At 42.2% G+C, this 26,181-nt stretch overlaps 1 protein-coding gene across 3 annotated transcripts in view; it reads right to left on the bottom strand.

The window, feature by feature from the left end:
• DNAH3 (dynein axonemal heavy chain 3) overlaps positions 1-26,181 on the bottom strand; it is a 192,099-nt gene that overhangs the window by 79,589 nt on the left and 86,329 nt on the right. For all 3 annotated transcript variants that reach the window (XM_058286298.2, XM_071211287.1, XM_058286299.2), the window contains 8 exons: positions 24,492-24,711; positions 23,721-23,855; positions 15,595-15,706; positions 12,307-12,548; positions 5,899-5,999; positions 4,316-4,421; positions 2,003-2,132; positions 641-886 (listed from right to left, as the gene is read on the bottom strand). In XM_058286298.2, coding sequence (XP_058142281.1) covers positions 641-886; positions 2,003-2,132; positions 4,316-4,421; positions 5,899-5,999; positions 12,307-12,548; positions 15,595-15,706; positions 23,721-23,855; positions 24,492-24,711 — 1,292 coding nt within the window. The remainder of the gene's footprint in view (positions 1-640; positions 887-2,002; positions 2,133-4,315; positions 4,422-5,898; positions 6,000-12,306; positions 12,549-15,594; positions 15,707-23,720; positions 23,856-24,491; positions 24,712-26,181) is intronic.

Below are 26,181 nucleotides of genomic sequence, written 5' to 3'. Positions count from 1 at the left end.
TTTCAATCCTTTAGTAAGTGATATCACACACATAGAATACATGAAGCCATTAAAGTGATCACCTGGGAGATAATATATGTAGCAAAATGGGAAAACTTTCAATGTGATATTAGACTAAAATGACAAAATTGTTTTTATGGGGTGAGGGGGGTGGGGATTTATGGGGACCTCATATTTTTTGAATGTAACATTAAAAAAATAAAGACAAAAAAATGTGAAAGAAAAAAAAAGAAGGATGAAAATGGCAAAATAACATTGTGAGCACACCATGATCACCCATGATGTGAAAGCATGTAAATAAATTAACAGGACCAAAAAGGAGTAAGAAAAGCAAAAGTGGCCATATTACCCATTCTGTCCCCTTGGAGTCTGTTTGGTGATGGAATTATGAATAATCTTTGAATAAAATATAGAGTATGACATCATCTTTATCTAATTTTTTTTAAAAAGCAGTTAAACTATCCCATAAGATCCTGACTGTAAGGTTCCTCATTTCGTATATACATGGGCCAGCTCTGAAGACAAAATCTTTCTTGGTTTTTGTAAAGGGCTTACTTACATAACCCACACATTTTGGTTGGGTTTGGAACACAGAAGCCAAACTGGTATAGCAGGACACAACAAAGAGGTACTAACTTACCTCTTTCTGGAAAGATGTTGTTTTTGGTGAGTTTGACGCTTTTGGGCCTTGGGTGGCTATCATTCATGCCCATGATCAAGTTGCGGAAAAACACATCAAACTTCTTTCTGCTATCCGAGTTGATGGTGCCAGCTACGGTCCATACTAAGGCAAAGAGGAATAGACCCTGCAGCCAGAGGAAGATCTGCTGGCTTGTCAGGTTTTCAAATAATTCACTGTCCTCTTCTTCTGCTTCCTTGATTTCATCTAAAAGAGAGGAAAGGGAACATCGGGGAAGGGTGCAGAGGATGTGAACTGGCTGCTTTTACCTGGAGAGGGGACTAATATTGGCTGGTGCCTCTCACCTGCCAGGCCTTCATCCACATGCATCTTTAATTTTCATAACAAACTTATCAATGAGGCATGGCTCCCTCCATTTTACAGATGAGGCAATTAGGGTGCAGAAAGGACACATAGTTAGGATGTAGTGAAACTAGGATTTGAATCCAAGTCTGATTCTGCCACTACACCAGCGCTTCTCAAATTTTAATACAGACAGGAAACACCAAGGATCTTGAAAAAAAGCAAATTCAGGTTCAGGATGTCTGGGGTGGAGCCTGAGCCTCTATTTTTCTAATGAGCTCCCAGGTGATGCCAGTGTTGGTGGCCCTTGTTACTTTGAGAACCCACAGGAATAAAACGAGAATTAGATGAAATTTGTCTTCCAAACGCTCCCTTTTCCTTTTAGCACTTCACCAACTTCTTTCAGAGACTTTTTTCTATACCCTTTGTGGCAGCTTGGAGCTCTGTACCCCCGAAAAACATGTTCTTAATCTTAATCCATTCTTGTGGGTATGAATAGATTGTAAATAGGGCTTTTTTTTTTTTAATTTATCCCCCCCGCCTCCCCGTTGTCTGCTCTCTGTGTCCATTCGTTGTGGGTTCTTCTGTGACCGCTTCTATCCTTATCAGTGGCACTGGGAATCTGTGTTTCTTTTTGTTGTGTCACCTTGTTGTGTCAGCTCTCCGTGTGTGCGGCACCATTCTTTATTTCTGTGATACATACAAATGTCTCATCTAAATGTATTTCCCTCCAGGATATCTCAGTGAGGTAAAGAGGGACGGAGATTATTACTCACATTGCATGAGGAACCTAAGGCTAGAAAAAGATGGGGTAATTTGCACAGACACACAGAAAATCAGGGCGAGATCAAGGCTAAAGACGAAATACACTGTTTTTCCACCAAACTACTATCTATAGTCGAAAGGTTTGCTTGTTCTAGGCTGAACAGCCTGCCCAATTGTAACTCATGGGCGCAAAAGAAAGATAGGGAGAGAAAGAATAGCCGAGGTGCCCCCACCCCCATTATGGGTGGCACTTACCAAGCAGAGAGGAGTACAGCCTCATCATTGAAAAGGCAAGGTGGATGGGAGATGTTTGGACCACAAATCTACACTGAAGGCGAACAAATTCCAGGCAGGGCTGCATGAGCCACATGAACATGTCATTGACCTGAGAGTAGAAAGCCAGGTGGGTTGAAAGACAGTATCAAAAAGCGGGTTAAGACCAGAACTCTGTCCACCTGGGAGGAGGTGGGTAGAGCTGCTGGTGAGATTTGCTGATCATTTTGAGTATAGATGCATAGGGGAATGCCCACTGGCGCTAAAGCCCCTGTACTCAGCTACCCCTTTAATGGTCGAAGACTGTGCAGCCCACCAGTCATGCCGACTCAGTTTCCCCTCCCACCTCTCCCATTCTACTGCCCACAGCTAGATGCTCAGAGAGGCTAGAAGATACTGTGGGTTAGTTACAGGACACATGAAATAGGACCCAGGCACTAGTCACCAGTATCTGACTTTGTTTCTATAAGAAATGTTAGGAATTCTAAATATCCAATTTACAAGTGGCTGTTTGGCGTTTTTAAGAGTAGACCCCCATAGAGAGGGGTCACAGGAAGTGCAGAGCTACATTTTGGGGCTCATTTTCAGTAATTCCCCTATTTATTTTTATTTTGGGGGAGTACATGATTCTTGTCTCTGCTACTGATCCCATTTAACCTGTAAAAGAATTGTTTCACTTTTCATCTTGTATTTTAATGTTTTTCCCCATTTTTGTTATATTTTACTTGTGATTCTCACTGTAAATTACCTTAAATTATTTTGGGGGAGAAGTAGGTAGGACATCAGTAAGTACTTACATAGGCGTGTATATATGTGTATGCACATATCCAGGTATGTATTCATGCATTTATGAGTATATGTGAGTACCTGTGTTGACCTGGATATGTGGTATATTCATTCAATCAACAAATATTTATTGAGGACCTACTAACTGCACTGTGCTACATGCTGGGGATAAAGGATGGACAAACTAGGTGAGGTCCCTGTCCACATGGAACTTTTAGCCTAGCAGTGAGGGGACACAAATAATTAACCATGAAGCAAGCAAAACAATAAAGTAAATACTTAAAGGTCCTGGAAAGTACCAGCAGGAAACAAATAAAGCTGTTACAATGGAGAATAACAGCGGGTTTAAAGTGGGTAGCCATGGAAGGCTTCTTGGAGGAGGAGTCTTTTATGCTGAGACCTGGATGACCAGAGTGAGCCTCATAAGGAAAACTGAGGCAAGACTTCCATGAAGAGGAATAACAAGTGCAAAATCCTTGAGGTGGGGAAACCTGGAATATTCTAGGGACAAAAACAAGACAAAGGGGGTGGAGAGTAATGAGCTGTGGCTGAGGAAGAGGACAGGGGGTGAGGGGTTGCAAAGGTGGCAGGGTGAGATCACATAGATGGGCCAGACCCTGGTAAGGTATGGGACTTGGTACTGAGGACGCTGGGGGGTTCCTGAAGGACTTTCTATGGGTGTGTGGGGTGATTTGGCAGCTTTCTGTGTGTGTGTATTGGTCACTGAATGTGCATGTGGACATGTGTGCATACGTAGTACATGTATGTCAGTGATGTGACAGGCATGAGACATTCCCATGTAATTTCCCAGAGTCTGCACTGGGGGAACAGAACCCAGCTCGGACCCTTTTTGGGTTCTTCAGTGGGAGCCTTTCCTACGGATTTCTTAATCCTGAGAAGGACAAGAGGCACCACAAGTACAGGTTCTCCCTATTTCTTCCTGCGTCCTCGAGTTCCTGCCTGAGAGTGTGGCCCAATACTGAACTGTCATACCTCTTTTTGGAAGGGAAGAAGGGAACGGTCATACTTAGTAGCTGCAATAAATGCATTTCTAACTGATACCTGCTCCCTGGAATATGTGGGAGGCGTGTGGTCTAGGATACAGGAATGGAGAGTGGCAGGGCAGAAAGAAACACGGCTCTTTCTAACTTGGACCATCTCCAGAGCAACTTCTAGAGATGTTCCCACTAGTAGGGCCTTAGGGAAGGGGATGGCACTCCAGCCACCATACAGAATGGCTCCTAAAGCACTGGAGTTCTCCACCAGGGCATGAAGGAGTGATGGCGAAGGTGGAGGAGGAAGGAGGAACTGACTGCAGCACACCTGACCCCCACCCCATGGAGGAGAGAGTTGGAACCATGGCGGCAGCCTGGAAACAAAGTTGCTGGGGATAGGCAGGCAATCCCCAACCCCTTTCTTGCCTCCTAGAACTCTAAAAGGTGAAGATGACTTTGAGATGAGGAAGAGGGAGGCAAGGAGGAGGGGGAGGGAAGGGGCCGGGGGTCTCACCAATTGCTTATGCTCCTTGGTGAGGTTGGAGGGCAGGGTGTCCATGTAGGAATCTTTCAGGGGTTTCCAGCCCAGCTGATGGGGCTCCATGTAGATCATCCCACACCTGCCGAGGACAAACAGAGGACCATCCTGGTGCACACCTGGGCTCCCAAGCACAGAGGGGTAAGGCATCCGAGGGCAGATGCGGGGAGGTAAGGAGCTGGAACTTGGGTTAGGGCATGGACCTTCACCAACTCCAGGCAGAGGGAGGGTGCACAGGTTTTGTCAGGAAAGAGTGGAAACACATGTCCACTGTGCCATTTGTCCCCTGAGAAGAGCTAGGTTTCCAAAGTCAGAGATACCTGGATTCAAATCCCAGCCCCTCACCCTGCTAGCTGAGTGACCTTAGGCAGCTTTCTGGAATTTCTCTGAACTTTCATAAAAGAAGGAATAGAAAAGACATGTGGCTCATAGGCTACTATAGCGATTAAACAAGAAAATACCAATAAAGAATTGAACACCACGACCAGCACATAGAAAACTCTTTATCAGTGGTAGTTATGATGATCACAATGGTACTGAGCCAGCCTTTTAGGCAGTTAATGTTTTTCCTGTTCTGTCACATGTCGATGCTTTCTGATTTGTTACTACCATTTCTGGAGTATCTACTGCATACCAGGTTGGTGCTAGGCCTTCACGGTCTTCATTTCCGAATCTTTCTCCTCCTGGTCTATGTTTTAAACATGAGACTGTGCTTCAGAGAGGGTAAGAAACTTAGAAGACATCACATAGCTAGGGAGTGCCAAGGTCAGACTGGAAGCCCAGGTTGGTTTAACTTGACACAGGGTTTTTCTAGACTCCATCACATTGTCTTTGGGCCGACTTAATTTTTTTATGGACTTCAGGCACACCTAATGGGATTAATCATCATCCTTGCCACACTCTCATCATTAGCCCATGCATGGCCTTTCCTAGTTGTTTTCAACAGTGTATGAAGCATCCAGGAACCCTCTACCCAGACAGAAGCTAGGATCTTGGTGATAACCTTTCCCTAACCATATACGGTTCCCGTGACACTATCCCCCCACCCTGCTGCCTTTCTCCACCTGAGGTATCACGGCATATTGAACCTCATTTTCACCTGTCATCTCTTTCCTTCTTATATTCTTTTATAGCATTTTAATATATTGCTAATATATAGTTTAATTTTAGTTGTTTAAAAATTGGGCGTTTGAGTTATTTTCAAGTATTTGTTATTGCAAACTGTGACACCATGAATGTCCTTGTTCGTGTCTCCTATTGTACATGGGCAACAGTATATATCTGGGTATATACTTAGGAGCAGAATTATTGGGCCATGGGGCATATGGATGTTCGACTTTGGGAGACAATGGCAAACTCTTTTTCAAAGTGCTTGCCTGATTTTAGACTCTCACCAGCAATGTGGATTGAGGACTGAGTTTATTTCAAACCTAAGTCATAGCAAATAAGGTAGGTGACCTGCTGGTTCATGGCCTCTGTGGATTTTTAGGCCTCTCCTCCCTGCTCAAGGTTCGTTGGGCCATACCTTCCCTTGGGTGCAGAGGCGCTGGCTGACTTACCTGCTCACAGTGGCTGGTGAGGCCTGTTCCAGGTCAGCGGGCTCAAAGATCAGACTCATCTTGGGGCTCATCTGGATAATCTCACCACTCATTAAACACAGCTGAGGGTGTCAAGCAGAGGGGTGAAAGGTGGTCAAAGGGGTTAAATTCCATCAGCAGATATGTTTCAAAATTTGTACATCACCTGCAGCAAATATAACATGAACATGTAAAGAGATCATTGCTGGGGAAAGGGGAAAAGGGTTTGATGTTGGATATCTGGGAGTCCCCTATACTGTGTATGTGAATTACTGTGATCTAAAACTTTTTTGAAGACAAAATAAAAAATTAGAAAAAAAAAAAAAGAAAAGAAAGAAAGTAGACACTGAGGAAGAAATGAAAATGTCATGCCACCATACATACAGGGCAACACCTATTACAAGGATGAAAGGCAAAATGTTAGAACAGAGCTTTATAATATTTTTCATTTTATTAATACACCAATTTATTTTTACTTTATTTTAGTATTTCTAAATTACTATGTATTCTATTTCTAAACTTTAACTCATCACTGTATTTCAATTTCCTATTAATTGAATTTGGCAATATATTAGGATTCATTGTTGAAGAAGTTTTGGATGACAGAAAGGTTCAACTATGGCAGGGGAGGAACTCTGGTATGGGGTGTTATTGATGGGGGGGCACAAGGGTGGGGGGGGAGTTCTCCAGGGCAAGTATATAGGGAACATAAATATGTTAGAATGTATGTTGGGTATTTTTATAGTAGTTACAGTTACAAACATCAACTGAGGGAGTGCTGAGTTCCTACCCAGGGGAGCTCTGTCACATTCCCCAGTGGAACAACAATAATTCCCCAAGTGCAATGGCAAAGATCAACAAGGAAGGATGGTCCAATGGTGAGCCCTTGATACTGATGACTATGCTTAGGAGCCTGTGTGCCTGAAAAATGACCTAGGTCTAGAGCTGTAGGGTGCCTAAGAGTGACCTCCTGAGAGCCTACATGTTGCTCAAATGTGGCCACTCTCTAAGCCAAACTCAGTATGTAAATGCATTACCTTACCCCAACGTGGGACATGACTCCTGGGGATGAGCCTCCCTAGTGCCGAGGGATTACTACCAATCACTAATTGGAGAAGCAACTAGAAAGAGACCTCGAATAAAAGGGTCAACTCAGACCAGCAGAATATCTCAGCCTACACATAGGATCAAGTGTTAAAAACTGCTCTTTGACCTTGAATAAAAGGGGGAAATGACAAAGACAAATGAGTTGATATGGCTAAGAGTCTTCCAAAAAGAGTTGGGAGGTCATCAGAGGGGTCGTGCTTACAGACACCTCAGCAGGAACCCAGAAAAAGCCAAAATAGATACAACCCTAGGTACTGGTTCTCCTGAAGGCTACAGAGATCCACAGGGTATATAATCATGGCAGATGGATTTGGAGCTCTGTGCCATGTCAGAGGGCCCTACTTTGGAATTTGTGCTCCTGAGTGTGATAGAGCTGGACTCAGATGTGGCTTTTCTACACATGCCTCTTCTGTCACTATTACTGATCCTGTGGTTGGCGCTAGGGATGGTTCATACTCAGGAGACTTGAATCTCTGGACTGCCCATGTGCCAGCTGGGCCCTGAGCCTCAGCAGAGTGGTGACTCCTACTCTCTGGTTCGTTGGTGTTACCAAGGTCAGCTAACAGGGAGGTGAAGATGGTCAACCACCACACCAGGGAATCAAGAGTGCCTACAACTGCAAGCAGAGGAATTGCTTCCACCATCCATGTGGAATCTAAGCCCCCTCTTGATCTAGAGGTATAGGGGACATCGCCATCCCAGGGTTCACAGAATGGAGGAATAAAATATGGACTAGAGTGGACTGATATTCTACTATAAAACTGTTATGATGAGTAATAGAAGAAATTTTAGCATTGAGGTGGAGAAAGTGGCCACAGTAGTTGCTGAGGGCAGGGAGAGGGTAGAAGAGATGTGATGTGGGGGCATTTTTGGGATTTTGAGTTGCCTTAATGATATTGCAGGGTCAGATGCTGGACTTTATATATCCTGCTATAACCCACTGAATGTAATGGGGGAGAGTGCGAACTACAGGGTAAACTATTATCTGTGTAGTGCAGCAGTGTCCGAAAATGTGTTCACTGAGGGTGCCGCATTGATGAGAGAGGTTGTTGGTGTGGGAGGAGTGGAGTGGGGGGTTGGGGGAAATACAGGAACCTCTTATATTTTTTAGTGTAACATTTTTTTTGTGATATATCTATATTCAAAAAAATACAATTTACAAAAATGATGTGGTGGGGAGTGGGGAGTGGGTTATATGAGAACCTCTTACGTTTCTTGTTTTTTTAAGTTTTTTATTTTTATTTATTTATTTTTAAAAGATTTATTTATTTATTTATTTATTTATCTCCCCTTCCCCCCGCCTCCACTCTGGTTGTCTGTTCTCTGTGTCTATTTGCTGCGTCTTCTTTGTCTGCTTCTGTTGTTGCCAGTGGCATGGGAATCTGTGTTTCTTTTTGTTGCATCATCTTATTGTGTCAGCTCTTCGTGTGTGTGGTGCCATTCCTAGGCAGGCTGCACTTTCTTTTGCGCTGGATGGCTCTCCCTACGGGGCACACTCCTTGCCCGTGGGGCTCCTCTATGCGGGGGACACCCCTGCATGGCAGGGCACTCCTTGCGCGCATCAGCACTGCGCATGGTCCAGCTCCACACGGGTCAAGGAGGCCCGGGGTTTGAACCGCGGACCTCCCATGTGGTAGATGGTCGCCCTAACCACTGGGCCAAGTCCGCCGCCTTTATGTTTTTTAATGTAACATTCCTTTTGATATATTAATTTAAAAATAAAAAAAAATTCCATCAGCAGAGAGACAGCCGGTTTGAATTCATTCAATAAATATTTTTTTGTGCACCTACTGTGTGCCACAGGCACAGTTCTCAGTGAAGTAAGATGGAAAAAAATCCCAGGCCTGTTGAAGTTTGCATTCTGCTGGCAGAATATGGACATTAAGCAAAATAATATATAAAATGGTTAAAAGGGCTATGGAAAAATATAACCTAGAAGAGGAGGTTAGAGAATGCTCCACTTGTGTTGGACGGCCTGGAATTTTAAAATAGAGAGGGCAATCACTGAATTGCAGGCTTAGATGCAAGCATGGAAAAGTTATCAGACTGCATGAGGTTTCATGGTCCATTTCTCAGTGTTTTTATTTAACATAGAACTTAATTGCATACCCTCATCCTTTTCTATCTGTTCAAGGCTGCCACAAATGACTATTTTTATAATTTCGACATGGGCTTGTCCAAGGCTAGAGTAACCAGAATTTCTGCATAAACACTTTTTTGGAATGGAACTGAAGATCTTCAGAAGTCTTGGAGTTTAGCAGGTATATCCTTTTTATTTATTTATTTCTCTCCCCTTCCCCCTGCCCCCCTCCCCGGTTGTCTGTCTGTTCCCTGTGTCTATTTGCTGTGTCTTCTTTGTCTGCTTCTGTTGTAGTCAGCGGCATGGGAATCTGTGTTTCTTTTTGTTGCATCATCTTGTTGTGTCAGCTCTCCATGTGTGTGGTGCCATTTCCAGGCAGGCTGCACTTTCTTTTGCACTGGGCAGCTCTCTTTACGGGGCACACTCCTTGTGCGTGGGGCTACCCTACGCAGGGGACACCCTTGCGTGGCAGGGCACTCCTTGCGCGCATCAGCACTGTGCATGGGCCAGCTCCACACGGGTCAAGGAGGCCCGGGGTTTGAACCTCAGACCTCCCATGTGGTAGACGGATGCCCTAACCACTGGGCCAAGTCCACCGCCAGCAGGTATATCCTTGTAGACAAGGGGTTCTTAACCTTTTTTTGTTACATGGAGCCCTTCCCAGAATGTAGTGGCAGATAGTTTTACGACACTCAACTAGTGTTGGGACTAACAACTACTGTAATTCCGAAGTATGGATGAGTGTAAAAGATTTTTTGAGATATGCAACAATTGCAATGTGATATGAAATGAATACTACTGTAATTTATTGCATACATTCATAAGTCAAGGATATGCTAGATTTCAGTTAGAGGTCAGAGAAAATAAAGATAACAGGTTAATTTTTTTCAGTCCAAGCTCATGGACGCTCTGAAATCTTTCCAGGGACCTCTTGGGGGCTGTGGATCCCTGGTTAAGAACCCCTGTTGTAGAAAGAAGCACGAGTACAAAGGAGAGCCTTGTAACATAGGCTAAATTAGTGGTGCTCTTTCCATTTGTCAACAAGCCTTCAAGAGGGATGTTTAAGTCATAAGATGGCCTGAAGTGTCCTCAATGATCACCCTAATATGCAGTTAAAAAGCTCCCTATACGGTTTCTGTTTGAGATGATAAAAAAGTCTGGGTAATGAATATTGCCGATGGTGGCACAATATTGTGAATGTAATTACTACCTTGAGTTGAACACTTGAAAGTGGTTAAAACGGGAAATTCTGAATTGTATATTTGTTCCTGTAACAAGAAGTTTTTTAAAAAGTCAAGTTCATAGAATATAGTCAATATCATGCTATAAAACATTTCTATTTTTACACATTATATAATCAACTTATGCATATGCTATAATTAGTGTATGTGTATAATTTATATAATTAGGTCTTCCATTATTAAGCATGACTTACTCTTAGCCTTGAGAAATTTAAACACAGTTATGAAAATTTTGATTTTTAAAAAGATTTATTTATTTATCCCTGACCCCACTCTCCCCCTACTGTCTTCTCTGTGTCCATTTGCTGTGCGTTCTTCTGTGTCTGCTTGTCTTCTCTTTAGGCGGCACTGGGAACTGATCCTGGGACCTTCCTGAGTGGGAAAGAGGTGCTCAAACTCTTACGCCACCTTATCTCCCTGGTCTGTTGTGTCTCTTACTATCTCTCCTCTGTGTCTCTTTGTTGTGTCATCTTGCTGCGCCAGCTGTCTGCTTGGGCCAGCTTGCTGCATGGGCCAGCATTCTTGCATGGCCCAGCACTCCTCATGGGCCAGGTTGCTGCACAGACCAGCACTCCGTGTGGGCCAGCTTGCCACATGGGCCAGCTTGCCTCCACCAGAAGGCTCAGAAATCGAACCTTGGACCTCCCATATGGTAGATGGGAGCCCAATTGCTTGAGCCACATCCACTTCCCTATGTTGATTTTATAATGATTTATTCAGTATCGGAATTCTTCCTTGAAGTGGTCATCAGTTTTATTTTGTTTATTTTATTTTGTTTTACTTTACTTTAACATTTTTTATAGCACTTACCATATTTAGGCACCATTATAAGCAGTTTGCAAATATTAATTATTTAATCTTCCTAACAACAATATGAAGAAGATACTATTATCCCCATTGTACAGGTGATGAAACTGAGTCCTATAGAGACTGTTAAACAGCTAGTAAGAGGCAGAGCCAGGATTTGAACCCAGCAGTCTTGCTCCAGAGTCTAAGTTCTTGAACCACTATATTTACTGTGACAATGTATTTTCCAAAGGCTACTGCAGCAATATCTCCCATCCTATATGCACTTTTCCTGAATGAGCCTGCCACACATCCTTAAAGAGGTGGAGACACGTCTTCCACCCCTTTGAGTCTGGGAAACCCCTATGACTTCTGACTAATACAATTCAGAGTAAGTGATGCAGTGCCAGTTACAGGCACAACCCTTAATTTCTTGGAAACTTCCATTTCTTGCCTCTTGGAAGCCAACTTCCACGTAAGCAGTGCCATTTTCCTGAGGTCACCAAGTAAGAAGCCCACACTGGTTGGAGAGGCATGGAGGATGAGATGCTATTTGGAGAGGGAGAGAGGCCAAGGAGAAATGAGAACCCAGACATTGAGTAAAGAAGGTTGTGTTAGGTGCGGATCCTCCAGTCCTAGCTGTCCCCACTGGCATCATGAGGATTAGAGACCAATTGCTCAGTTGTGCCCTTCCAAAATTCCTGACCCACAAAATCATGAGCAAAACAAATGGCTGTTCTAAGCCACAAACTATTGGGGATGTCTACTACACAGCAATGGGTAACCAAAACACTTCCTATATGAGGTGTATTAGGTATGAACTATCTCATTTAATCCTTAATAGCCTTATTTTATTATTACAATTTTACAAATGAAGAAACTGAGGTTCAGAGATGTTAAGCACAATGCCCAACACAGCTTAACGGTAGGGTGAAGGATCTAATCTGAAGCCAGCACTAAGGCTTTTAGCCAGTATACAATATTATCTCTAAACTCAATTCAAGCACAAACAAGAAGCATAATTCATGAATTGACAACTGTTACTCTCTTATGGGACATTTACTCTTAGTGTAATAAATGTATATATCATACAGTTTTAATCAATCACTCACTTCAATAAAAGAGTTTATCTACCCTACCCCACCATGTAAAAGTGATATCACACGTAGTAGCTACCTTTTTATTGTCATCCAGAACAGTGTTCATATTTTCAATCCAAACAGCATCCACTGGCCCATCAAATATAATCCACTTGCGGTCATCAGATATTGATGCTGCTTGCTCCCGGAAAGTGTTGGCGAGGACACCGTCTGTCCACTCATGGCTCACTTGGTCAAAGCACCCATATAGCTGCCCCATGGTGATAGCTTTGGGGTTGATGATCTTGTACTCCACGGCAAACTCCTCCATCTGGTTGGCTGGGTAAGAAGATCCAACACCAGTTAGAAAGGCTCTGGGTGAGATCAGAACTTTAGATGAGAGATAATGCCATCTCAAAGACCAACCAATCTTTATGAATATGCCATCAAGGACAGTCCTTATAACAATTGGGATAGTTGGTTAGGCAATGTCTTAAAACGTCAGGTTAATATTGTCATTACTTTCTCACCACATTCTCTTCTGTGGCTCTTTTCAAACAGGGCCAATGTGCCAGTCAGATGTAGGACTAAAGAAATCTGGCTGGGCCTAAAACAACTTAAGCAGTAAGGGAGAGAGATGTCATATATTTGGTCCTCGTTATGTATCTGATGCCTTCACAGTCACTCTAGGAATTTGGACTTTGATTTGGGAAAATGAAGGTAAAGAAAGATTCTGGAAAATGATAGTTATCTTTTTTTCTCTCACTATCTGGTTTAGCTCTGAAACCTCTTCCCCAACTGTTCAATAAGTGATGAAAAATACTGTGTCGTTGGACTTACCCAGGTCAGTGGACAGGGAGGTGAGGATGGACAACCACCACACCAAGGAACCGAGAGGGTCTAAACTGCAAGCAGGAGAGTCCCATCTATCAGCTATATGGGATCATAGTCCCCTCTCAATTAAGGGGTGGAGTGGACATCGTCATCCCAGAGCCCTTAGTATTGGGGAATAAAATATGGACTGGAGTAGACTTACTGGTATTCTACTATTGAATTATTGTGACTCTAGCAGTGGAAGAAATTATATCATTGATGTGGAGACAGTGGCCACTGGAGTTGCTGAAGGCAGGGAGAGGGAAAAAGAGGTGTAATATGGGGCATTTTCGGGACTTGGAGTTGTCCTGAATGATATTGCAGGGACAGATGCAGGACATTGTATATCCTGCAATAACCCACTGAATGGACTGGGAGAGAGTGTAATCTACAATGTAAACTGTAATCCATACTGTGTAGCAGTGCTTTAAAATGTATTCATCAAATGCCATGAAAGTACCACACTGATGAAAGAAGTTGTTGATGTGGGAAAAGGGGGGGTGTGGGGAGTGGGACATATAAGAATCTCTTATATTTTTAATGTAACATTTTATGTGATCTATGTATCTTTTTTAAAAAAATACAATAGTAAAAAAAAGAAATACATGTCATTTGTCTCCTGAGAAGTGCACACTATTGTAGTGCAGAAAATACAGTTGATGGATGGCACAGAATGTGTACTTAGTAACAGAAAAGAACATCACACTTTACATGATCCTTCAAAGTGAGGAAAAGTGAGAGTGCCTGAATCACGAACTAAATAAAGAACCATTTCTGCTGAATCCCAAATCTTTATTTAGTTTCCTAAACTATTCCCAAATACAGAATGCCCAAATTCACTATTAAGCCTGTGGTAGTCCCCAAATCAAAACCTCAAAAATCCAGCAAGGTGGCAGATTTGGCCCAGTGGATAGGGCGTCTGTCTACCACATGGGAGGTCTGCGGTTCAAACCCCATGCCTCCTTGACCCATGTGAAGCTGGCCCATGCACAGCGCTGATGCACGCAAGGAGTGCCCTGCCACGCAGGGGTGTCCCCTGCGTAGGGGAGCCCCACGCACAAGGAGTGCACCCGTAAGGAAAGCCGCCCAGCGCAAAAGAAAGTTTAACCTGCCCAAGAATGGCATCGCACACACGGAAAGCTGACACAACAAGATGATGCAACAAAAAGAAACGCAGATTCCCGTGCTGCTGACAACAGAAGCGGACAAAGAAGACGCAGCAAAAAGACACAGAGAACAGACAACTGGGGTGGGAGGGAAGGGGAGAGAAATAAATAAATAAAATAAAATCTTAAAAAAAAATATCTTAAAAAAAAAATCCAGCAAGAACTGTCATCAAATATTAGAAAAAAAGAAATTCAGATGATGTACTTGAAGTGATTAAGTAAATACATCCATAATGAGCCAATGCTTTTCAAAATTATAGGGTTGCGTTTTATAAAAATAACCCCCAAAAATGTTTCTTCGGCAATAAATATAGCCTATATTCATCGAGGAGGTACTGTGCTAGGTTATTTATCTGCAAATCTCATTTAATGTTCAAAACAATCCAATTTTACAGCTGGGAAAGCAGAGACTAAGGTAGGTTTAGTCACTTCCCCAAGGTCTGGGTCTGATTCAAAAGTCTGAGCTCTTACCCTCTACATTAAAAGAAAGGAAGGAGGGAAGTGAACTTGGCCAATGGATAGGGCATCCTCCTACCACATGGGAGGTCCGCAGTTCAAAACCCACACCTCCTTGACCTGTGTGGAGCTGGCCCATGCGCAGTGCTGATGCATGCAAAGAGTGCCATGCCACGCAGGGGTGTCCCCCACGTAGGGGAACCCCACGCGCAAGGAGTGTGCCCCATAAGGAGAGCTGCCCAGCGCGAAAGAAAGTACAGCCTGCCCAAGAATGGCACTAAACACACAGAGAGCTGACACAAGATGATGCAACAAAAAGAAACACAGATTCCTAGTGCTGCTGATAAGGATAGAAGTGGTCACAGAAGAACACAGAGCGAATGGACAGAGAGCAGACAACTTGGGGGGGAAGGGAAGAGAAAAAAAAAAAAGTTGAACTTACCCTATTTAAAAAAAAAAAAAGAAAGGAAGGAGGGGAGGGAGGTAAGGAGAAAAGGGAAGGAAAGCAAAGAAAAGGGAAAGGATGGGAAAGAAAAAAAAAAAAAAAGGAAAAGAAAAGAAAACATGTGATGATTTGCTTGCAAATTGACCTGACTGTGTTTAGGCCAATGACAGGTGTTACTCTCATATTGGGAAAGCTTTGGAGAAGCCATTGTTCAGCATTTGAGAAAATTCCTTCAGGCTCAATAACACGAACATAAAACCCCCAGTTAGAAGTCCCCCGCCCTTTTCTTTTCTGCCTGCAGACATCTGCATGCCCTGTTCTATTTCTAGCTCTGACGTCACCATCCAGGGCTGGCAAAACTAACAGCCTGGCATTATCTCCATGGAGCTAGCCAAATGAGTGGGGAGTCCTGTCCTTCCCTAGAAGCCAGAGATGTGAGTTTTACCTGCATGTAAATCACCCAAAGCTGCAGCCAGTACTTTATACGCACAGGTCTTGCCTCCCATGGGGTCTCCTACAATCATGTAGCCATGTCTCACCAGCATCATCTCATAGATCTGAAAAGAGACATTATATCAGAAGTGAATCACTGTGGACCTCTCAGAACCACAAGAAAGAACTCAATGAAGAATGAGGGGTCAAAGGGGAGCCCCACAGTCACTTCTACACTAGTGAACCACCATACTTTATGTGATCTTTTGGGTTTTTTATCTTATTTAATTTTTAATTAAATAAGCTGAAGATTACATAAATGTTCCTTCAAAAAAATATAGGGGATTTCCATATATCCCCCATCCCCCCCTTTAACATCTTTCATTAGTGTAGAACATTTGTTACCATTGATGAAAATTTATTGAAGCATTGCTACTAACCATGGTCTATAGTTTACACTTTGCACTGCACAATTTTACACTATTGACAAAATGTACAATGGCCTGTATCTGTCATTGCAATGTCATACAGGACAATTCCAATGTCCCCAAAATGCCCCATGTTTTTCCCTCTCTTTCCCCTCAGAACCTCTGGTGTCCACTGCTTTTATATCAATAATACAAGCCATTGCTAGAATAATAATGTCTACTTCAGTCCGTAGTTGCATTCCCCCTTATGTTTATTCATTCCTCAGTATTGAGGATTTGGGGATGGTGGTGCCTACTCTGTTTCTGCCTGAGATGGAGCTTAGATCCCATGGGGGAATCTAAATATTTTTTTGATGAATAAATAGGTGTATGTCTCAGATTATTTAAGGTGCTAAACATCAGATGATTTACCTAAATAATTCCACTTAATCCACATGGATATCATGAACCACTTTTGATTGATGGGAAAACAGCCCAAGAAAGGTTAAGTAACTTGCCTAGGCTCATCAGTGGTGGAGTCAGAATTTTAAAACAGGACTGTCTGACATCATTGTTCCTGATCTTTTCATTAGTCATTGCCAGTTTGCTTTTATAGGGGAAGGGGAAACAGTGGTTGTTTGAGCACACTGTACTTCTACTGAAACTTTCTTTCTCAGGGCTTAACTGCTATATTGCCTTGACTGGTGCTCTCAGGAGATGGCAATGCCTTTTCTGAGCCAGGCCCCATACTATAGCAGGTAAATAAACTTTCAGGCAATCTTCCCCTCTAATCCTGAGAATTAGCCATGTGGAAGCCCATTCCTCGAATTTTCTGATTGCTCCTCTCATAAGTTGCCCATAAGAGGTGAAATACAGATGCTCTGGTCATTTATATTTATGTGGAGTTTTATGGCATTTTTTCTCTACCCCTTTAAACTGTGAGTACCTCAAAGAAAAGGGACACTCAAGAGCTTTTTGTTCTAAATTAATTTCTCATTATTGTTCATCTTGGAGGTAAGTGACAATGTGGGTGTAAAGGAAAGAACAAATACTATTCAACAAGTGTTTATCAAGTACCTATTATGTGCCAGATACTGTTCTATCCATAGCCATGGGTACAGCAGAGAATGAAACAACACAATATTGAATAAAGGTGAATGGAGTGACTGTGTATTGGAAACAAGGGGGAGGAAGGCATTAGTTATTTAACAGGTTCACGCCTTCCTCCTCCCACACCCCTTAAATGGATTATCAAGATATCAATATACAAAAGGGCATATAGCTCCAAATATCTTGTCTTTTGAAAAGATTATCAATTGGTACTGAGCTATATAAAAAATTTATCTGTGATGAATAAGTCTGCCCCTTATTTTGAAATACTTGAAAAAATAAGATAAATGGATGAGTGGGTAGGTGGAAGAAGTAGGGATAAATGATAAAGCAAGTATATAAAATGTTCATTGTTAAAATCTATGTGGTAGGGACATGGGTGTTCACTGTATAATTCTTTCAACTATTCTTTATGTTTGAAATATTTTTTCCACTTTTTTTATTTTTTAAAAGATACTTCGATTACATAAATGTTACAGAGAACATACAGGGGATTCCCATATGCCCCACTCCCCACACCTCCCACATTTTCCCACATTAGCAATTCCTTTAATTAACGTGGTACATTCACTGCAATTGGTAAACACGTTTTGGAGCATTGCCACTAAGCAAGTATTATAGTTTACATTGTAGTTTATATTTTCCCATTCGACTCTGTAGGTTATGGCCAGATATATAAAGGCCTGTATTTGTTGTTGTAATGTCATTCAGGATGATTCCCAAGTCACCAAAATGTTCCCCTATTACACCTGTTTTTCCTTCTCCCTAACCCCAGAACATCCATGGGTCACTGCCTCCACAACAATGGTATTCCTTCCATTGCTAGAATCACAATAAGTCTATAGTAGAATACAAGTAAGTTTATTTTAGTCCATAGTTTGTGTCCCAATCCTGAGGACTGTGGGATACTGATGCCCACTCCACCATTAACTGAGGGGGCTTTGATCCCATACATCCGATGGTTGGGACTCTCTTGTTTGCAGTTATAGGCACTCTCAGTTCCTTGGTATGCTGTTTGTCCATCATCTCCTCCACATTAGTTGTCTTGGGTGAATTCATTGGACTGGAGAGGAGGTGTTGCAACTCCATTGAGATTCAGGGCTCAGCTGGCACATGGATAGCCCAAAGATTTAAGTCTCTTAGACATACACATACCAACTGTTGTACTAATTATAGGTTCAAATAGAAGGACAGAAGAGTCATGCATAGGGAAACCACTCACATTGGGGAGCATAAATACCAGATTAGGGCCCACTGGTAAGGGGTCAAATTCCTGAGCTATCTGCCCTGACTATAGTGTCTGGATGTCTTCATATCCCAGAGATGCTTTGCTATTTGGGGTAGTATCTACTTTGGCTGTCAATGAGATCCTGTTGAGATGTGCATAAGTGCTACCTCTGGGATGACCTCCTGACTCACTTTGAAGTCTCTTAGCCATACAAACTCATTCGTCTTTAGCTTTTCTCTCTTGGTCAAGATCCTTTTTTCTTTAGTTTTTTTTCCCTCCAGATGCATTGATAGTTGGTACTTCGTAGCAATCCCTTGGTGCCAGGAAGGCTCATTGCTGGGAGTCATGTCCAACACTGGTGGGAAATTATTGCTTTTATATGCTGAGTTCGCCTTGGAGAGAGGCCACATTTGAGCAACAAGGAGGCTCCCGGTAGGTAACTCTTAGGTGCCCTAAATCACTAGGCTAAATTTCCATTTCAATTGCAAAGTCTCATAAGCATAGTAATCAATATCAAAGGCTCTTTAATGGCCAGACCATCTTCCTTCACCAGTCATTGTCTTTGTACTTGGGGCATTCTTGTTGTTGAATTAGAGAATGTGGCATAGCTCCCCTGGATGGGAATTTGATATTCTTTTGATTATTGTGTGAATTTCCACCTATTGTGACAATGCTCCATGAACATCTGAACACATTTATATGCCTTATATATAAGCCCAGGTGAACTTTCTCCAATGTATCCTCCCTCACTGACACCCCACACCAATGATCCTCCCCTGCTATAGATAACCCTTCTGTGATCTAAAACTTCTTAAAAAATGATGCCAATAAAATAGCTACATATAACTATAAGAAAATGAAATAATGATAGTCTTACATGCAAGTAGTATAATATAGAAAAAATGAATAAAAAGTAAAAATAAAATAATACTTTTAAAAATTCGGATATTAAAAATAATGAAAAAATATTTAAAGAAAAAAATATCTTTTTTTTTTTTACATTTTGCCTTTCATCACTGTAAGACTGCTGTCCTGTATGTACAGTGACATTTTCTTCCATTTATTCCCCTAGTATCTTACTTTTTATTTTCTTTCATTTTTTCTTCAAAGAAGTTTTAGATCACAGTAGAGTCATGTAGAGAATACAGGGGATTCCTAGATATCCAACATCCTTCCCCTTTTCTCCTTTCCCCCATCAATAACATTTTATGTGCAGATGGTACAATTGCTATAATTGATATACAAATATTGAAACATAGCTATTAATCATTGTCAATGGTTCACATTACGGTTTACATTTTGGACCACATACTTTAAAAAATCTGATAAAATTTAACATGGCCTGTATCCATCATTGCAAGATCATGCAGAACACTTACATCACCTCCAAAATGTGCCCCCTGTTCCATTTATTTTATTCCTCCCCCCCCCTCCCCTTTGGGCCCATGGTGGCCACTAGGCTTCACTCTTTGAAAGACCAGATTCATAGTTACTTGTATCTTCACTGAGGGCTGTCCTCTCCTATTAGGCAACTCTGATGCTCTCAAGTGACTCCTGTCCCTCTGTTTGAGAGAACATAGTGGGCCTCCCTAGGATGGGAGTCTGACACCTTCCTGCTCATTATGTGGGTCTCTACCCACTGATGCAATACACTATGCCAAAATCACTCACATGCTCCCTAGAAGCCTGTCCCAGGTGCACCCTGACCCGAATGCCCCCATATCCAACACCCTAAACCAGTTATCCTTCCTTGTCATATTGCCAAATGAGCATTCCCAAGATTGTAATTTCAACCACATACCCACCAATCCCTAGTGTTCACCTGTTCCTTTCCCAATCCTCCCCCCAGTTCCATGGACCATCCAACTCAACCTCCCCACCATCCCCGTCTGTCAAACCTGCAGCACCCAACCTAATATTATCACTATACCCGTCATGTCCCTTCACTGCACAGCTATACATTCTACCTTGTCATAGATTTTGCCCATATGGGTGTTGGCTCACAACCTTCTTCTCCCTTTCTATTTCCTGTAAACTATCTTCCAGACTCTAGCTCTGTGAGTTTGCTCAGTTTACTTAATTTATGTCAGTGAGGTCATGTAATATTTGTCCTTCAATACCTGGCTTGCCTCACTCAACATAAGGTCCTCAAGGTGCATCCATGTTATCCTGTATGTTAGTACTGTATTCCTTCTTAGAGCTGATTAATATTCCATTATATGTATATACCACATTTTGTTTATCCATTCATCAGTTGATGGGCATTTGTTTCCAACTTTTGGCAATAATGAATAATGTCACTATGAACATTGGTGTGCATATATCTGTTTGTGTCCTTGCTTTCAATTCTTCTGGGTATATACGCGGCAGTAGAATTGCTGGATCATATGATAGACCTATAGTTAGTTTTTTGAGGAACCACCAAACTGTTCTCCACTATGGCTGCATCATTCTTTCAGTTCTCCTGGATGTATCTCTAGTAGTGGGATTGCTAGATCATATGGTAATTTTATACTTAGCTTTCTGAGGAATTTCCTCTCTTTCATAGTGGCTGTACGATTTTACAGTTCCATGAACGATGAATGAGTGTTCTTATTTTTCCACATCCTCTCCAAGATTTATAATTTTCTATTTTTTTTTTTAAATAGTGACTAGTCTAGTAGGTGTGAAATTGTATCTCATTGTAGTTTTCATTTGCATTTCCATAATAGCTAGTGATGTTGAGCATCTTTTCATGTGCTTTGTAGCCACTGCTATTTACTCCTTGGAGAAACATCTAAGTCCTTTGCCCATTTCTTAATTGGGTTGTCTATTTAATATCATGCAGTTTTGACCACTGTAGCTTTGTAGTATGTTTTAAAGTCAGGTAGTATGATTCCTCCAATTTCTTTTTTCCTTTTCAATATGTCTGGCTATTCAGGGCCTCTTGCCCTTCCAAATAAATCTCATATTTAGTTTTTCCTATGTTTGAAATTTTTGAAATTAAAGATTGGGAATAAAAGCTCATGCATAGTTAGAAACTAGTCCATGTATAAATCCTGATGAATAAATTGGCATGCAATATTGGTTTAAATTAATTGTACTGAAAACTAGCTCACTTGGTGAAATAAAAGGGGTGATAAATAATTATTTTTACCACGAGGTGGTCTGATTTCAGAATCTGGAGACCTGGATCCTAGCCTTCACCCTGAATTCTAATTTATGTGACTTTGGGAAATGATGACGCTAAGGATGCTAATAATGATTGTCGAGATGGCGGGGTTGATCGTGATGTAATATCAGGAACTATACCTGTCAATTTATAAATGCCTGTTCTCTCATAATTACCCTTTGGGGAGGTTCCACTGTTTCCATTTTATAGATGAGGGAACTGAGGCTCAGAAGATGTGAACTAACTTGCCTAAAATCCCACAGCATAAAAAGTGATGGGAGTGGGATTTGAACCCAGGCCTGTATTAATCCCAAGTTTCCTCCTTCTCTGGATCCCCCGTCTCCTTGTGGACACTGGGTCAGATGGCATTTAAGGTCACTTGTAGCTCTGGCCTGTACTTCTGCAGAGAAAGTACAGTTGGAGCTTGTTTCATTCACTTGATCATTTTAAGTTGTTTTTATATAGAAAGGGACCCCAGGGAAGGAACTCTGAAACTAGCCTGAAGCTTCACTGAGGTTCTCCAGAGTCAGGACTGTAGAGACATATGTGGTTTCCCTTCTCTTACCTATTTTTTAAAAAATCAGTCAATGGCTCCCCCATTACATTTATTTATTTTTTTTAAAGATTTATTTTTATTTATTTCTCTCCCCTTCCCCTCCCCCCCAGCTGTCTGTTCTCTGTGTCCATTTTGGTGTGTGTTCTTCTTTGTCCAATTCTGTTGTTGTCAGTGGCACGGGAATCTGTGTCTCTTTTTGTTGTGTCATCTTGCTGTGTCAGTTCTCCGTGTGTGCAGTGCCATTCTTGGGCAGGCTGCACTTTCTTTCGCGCTGGGCAGCTCTCCTTATGGGGCACACTCCTTGCGCGTGGGGCTCCCCTATGCGGGGGACACCCCTGCATGGCAGGGCACTCCTTGTGCGCATCAGCACTGCGCATGGGCCAACTCTATACGGGTCAAGGAGGCCCGGGGTTTGAACCACGGACCTCCCATGTGGTAGGTGGACTCCTTAACCACTGAGCCAAGTCCACTTCCCTTCTCCACCCAGATTTTCCATGGGGAACCACTACTTGATTGGTTCAGTCCACTTTACTTGGGTAGAGTCTCTACTTCCAAAGGAGATGCGGGGCCTATGGTCTAGGTCTTGTCCTTGCGTCTGGTTCAGGGAGTCATGTGACTTATTAGAACCATCTGAGACTTCTGCTGAAGCCACCATACTCTCTTATGTTCTGGGTTTGAGTCCAGGATGATGTTAGCCTGAGCAGCTGGGGGCCTGTGTCAGAATGAAATTTTAACATAGAGAGAGGCAAAGCCAAAAATGAAGAGAGACGGATTCCTTGTGACATTCTCTAAAAACCTGGCTCCTGCTATACTTGTGGACAACATGTTCCTGGATTCTTCAGGTGAGTGAGTAGATTCCGTTTTGTTGATGAAGACAGTTAAGCTGGGTTTCTGTCACTTGGAACTGAGAGAATCCTGACTAATTTAGCCCAATGACCCCATGGTGATTGAACCTGTATGTACCTCAGAAAAACACGCCCTTAAATCTAATTCTTTTCTGTGGCTGTTAACCGATTGTAAGTGGGGTATTTTGATGAGGTTACTTCAGTTAAGGTGTGTGTGGACCAGCCCAATCAGGATGGGTCTTAATCCTATTCCTGGAGGCCTTTATAAACAGAATGAATTCAGACATGAGAGAGAAAGCCATGGGAAGCAAGAAGCTGAACCTGGAAAAGAAGGGAGAGACCAGGAAATGCTGCCACATGCCTTGTCACATGATAAGCTAAGGACCCCAAGATCACCAGCAGCCAGCCTCAGTGTGCCACAGTCTTTGGGAAAAAAAGCACCTCCTTGATGATGCCTTGATTTCGACTTTCTTTTAGCCTCAAAACTGTAAGCTAATAAATTCCCATTCTTTAATCCAAACCATTGCATTGGCATTTGCTTGAGCAGCCCAGGAAACTAAAATATCCCCCTCCTCCAAGTATCAAGTATCTGTTTCATTCTCAAGTTAAAGATCATCCCAAGGAAGGTGATCACAGGAAAAATATTGGATTTTAAACTTCAACTCCTGGCAACAAAAACTTAAGGCAGAGAAGTCTGCTAAGTGATTTTTTTTTAACTTCCATCTCTACTCAGGCACCTCTTATTGCTATTGGTTCCAGGTTGTTATAATAAGTCTTTTCTAATTCCTGACTCTATCAGTCAGTAAAACAGGTACATTCCTATATGGGTATAAGGAACTAACCTGGATAATTTTCCCAATAAACCAAGGTACTGGCTGGAGTTTCATCTTTTTGATGTTCTCATTCAGTACTTCCAGAAAAACATCATAGTCTGGCTTTGGAAGAACAATTCCAGGAAACAAGTCTGAAATAATTCCCTGTCAATGAGAGTTCAAGAGAAAGTAGAGAAGATAAAGTATCAGATATATGATTTCAACACTTTTCTAAAGAGATCTAAAGACAGCAGAAATCATGGAAAAATTCCAAACCCCATTTTTCCTCCACCAAAACTCAGCAAAAATTACAAATTGCCAACCTATCTATAAAACATGACTCCTCATCCAAATACTTGTAAAAGTCAATAAATACTTAATGAATCTATACTATCACTATCTTCTAGTTCTTGTACTAGGAATGAACAAGAGAGTCATGGCTTCCATCTTGATGGTATGGAAACTTACAGCCTGGTAAGGAAGATAGGTATTAAAATAAATATAAAAGGAAATGAATTAAAATTGATTAAAAAAACTATCCAAACACAACAGCCAATATTATCCTATCAGGGAAATCATTTCAATTAATACCATAACTAGACAGAGAAGTTTGCTATCACCATTATCATTCTTAAAATTCTTGAGAGGTTACTAGATGCCAGGGACACTGGCTGGAGGTAGAGAGGGTATCAAGAGATAGAAGAGGAACACCACAAAGGATGTGGAGAGGGTACCAAAGGAAATTTTCATCTTCAGAAATTGAACTGCAGTCTTTGGCCAAGGCCCCAAACCACTGCATACCTGAAACAGAGGGACATCTTGAGCCAAGAACTTGGCCAAGTTGACATCCAACAAGGCCCGGAGCAGCAAGACGCTCTCATTCTCCTCTGGGTACTTGAGCTTCAGGTTGCCAGCAGCCGTGAGCACAGACTTGACAGCACGCATGCCGTAGTCATAGTGGTGTTGCGAGGACAGCTGCTCCGAGCACAGGCGGTAGGTAGCCACAATCTTCTGAGCCAGACTGGGAAGGCAAAGGCAAGCATGCAGACCAACATCCCTGTTCCTAGGCCCTTCAGAACCCATGCTTGGCCATGGACTAGATGGAGAAGTCTGATCATTTGAAGGGTTTTAAAAATAGAGTTACCAGAATGAGCTACGGTCGCATTTTAATTTTCTTTCAACATTGGGAGTCTTGATGGTATGTCAATGAAAAAAACCCCAAATACACACATATACACACATATATAAAAGGTACCGTATATAGGGAAGCGGACTTGGCCCGGTGGTTAGGGCGTCTGTCTACCACATGGAAGGTCCACAGTTCAAACCCTGGGCCTCCTTGACCTGCATGGAGCTGGCCCACGTGCAGTGCTGATGTGCGTAAGGAGTGCCGTGCCACGCAGGGGTGTCTCTGCATAGGGGAACCCCATGCACAGGAGTGCACCCCGTAAGGAGAGCCGCCCAGCGCAAAAGAAAGTTCAGCCTGCCCAGGAATGGCGTCGCACACGTGGAGAGCTGACACAGCAAGATGACACAACAAAAAGAAACACAGATTCCCGTGCTGCTGACAACAACAGAAGCAGACAAAGAAGAACATGCAGCAAATAGACACAGAGAACAGACAACTGGGGTGGGGGGGGAGGGGGAAAAATAAATAAATAAATAAATAAATCTTTTATAAAAAAGGTACTGTATATGAAATTATATATGTATTTACTTTTATGTGCACATGTGAATGTATGTGCACATGTATACATACATATATACACATATACAGACTTACATAAATTTGGGAAGAATACATCAAACTAACAGTGTTAATCCCTGGAGAGTGGGACTAAAGGTCACTGAGGAGGAACTCTTTGTTTACATCTGTAACATGATGATTTTTTACAAAGGCCCAGGTTTTGCTTTTTTTAGTTTAAGAGACTCAATTCAAAGTTTAACATACTCAGCACACAACATATGTAAACTGGGGTGCACTGACATTTTTTTCTCTCTGGGCACAGAGTGGGTTCATGTTTCCCAGCCTCCCAAGCATTCAGTTGTGGCCAATGCTCCTGAGCTCTAGCCAACGGTTAGAATGAAAATGGGAATGAAAGAGAAGTATACCACTTCCAGGGCTGGCTCATCAAAGCCTCCACTGTGAGATCCTCCATGCTCATACGCTGTAGCCACAAAATATAACCTGTGGTCAATGAACCATCCCTCGGGGGATAACTGCTCCTGCTCACAAACACCCGTTTTGGGTTTCCAGGGAGTGAAAAATAAATTTCTGTTATGCTAAGTAATTGGGATATATGGGGGTTCGTGTTACCTTAACTACTATACTATCCACACTTCCCTTTTGGGGATCTTCTTCTTTTTTTTTTAAAGATTTATTTATTTTTTATTTATTTCTCTCCCCTCCGCACCACACACCCCGCTGCGTTGTCTGTTCTCTGTGTATATTTGCTGCGTCTTCTTCTTTGTCCGCTTCTGTTGTTGTCAG

Source organism: Dasypus novemcinctus, chromosome 23 (assembly GCF_030445035.2).
Source record: "Dasypus novemcinctus isolate mDasNov1 chromosome 23, mDasNov1.1.hap2, whole genome shotgun sequence".
NCBI lineage: Eukaryota > Metazoa > Chordata > Mammalia > Cingulata > Dasypodidae > Dasypus > Dasypus novemcinctus.
The sequence above is the reverse complement of the archived record's forward strand: the minus strand, read 5'-3'. Positions and strand labels throughout refer to the sequence as shown.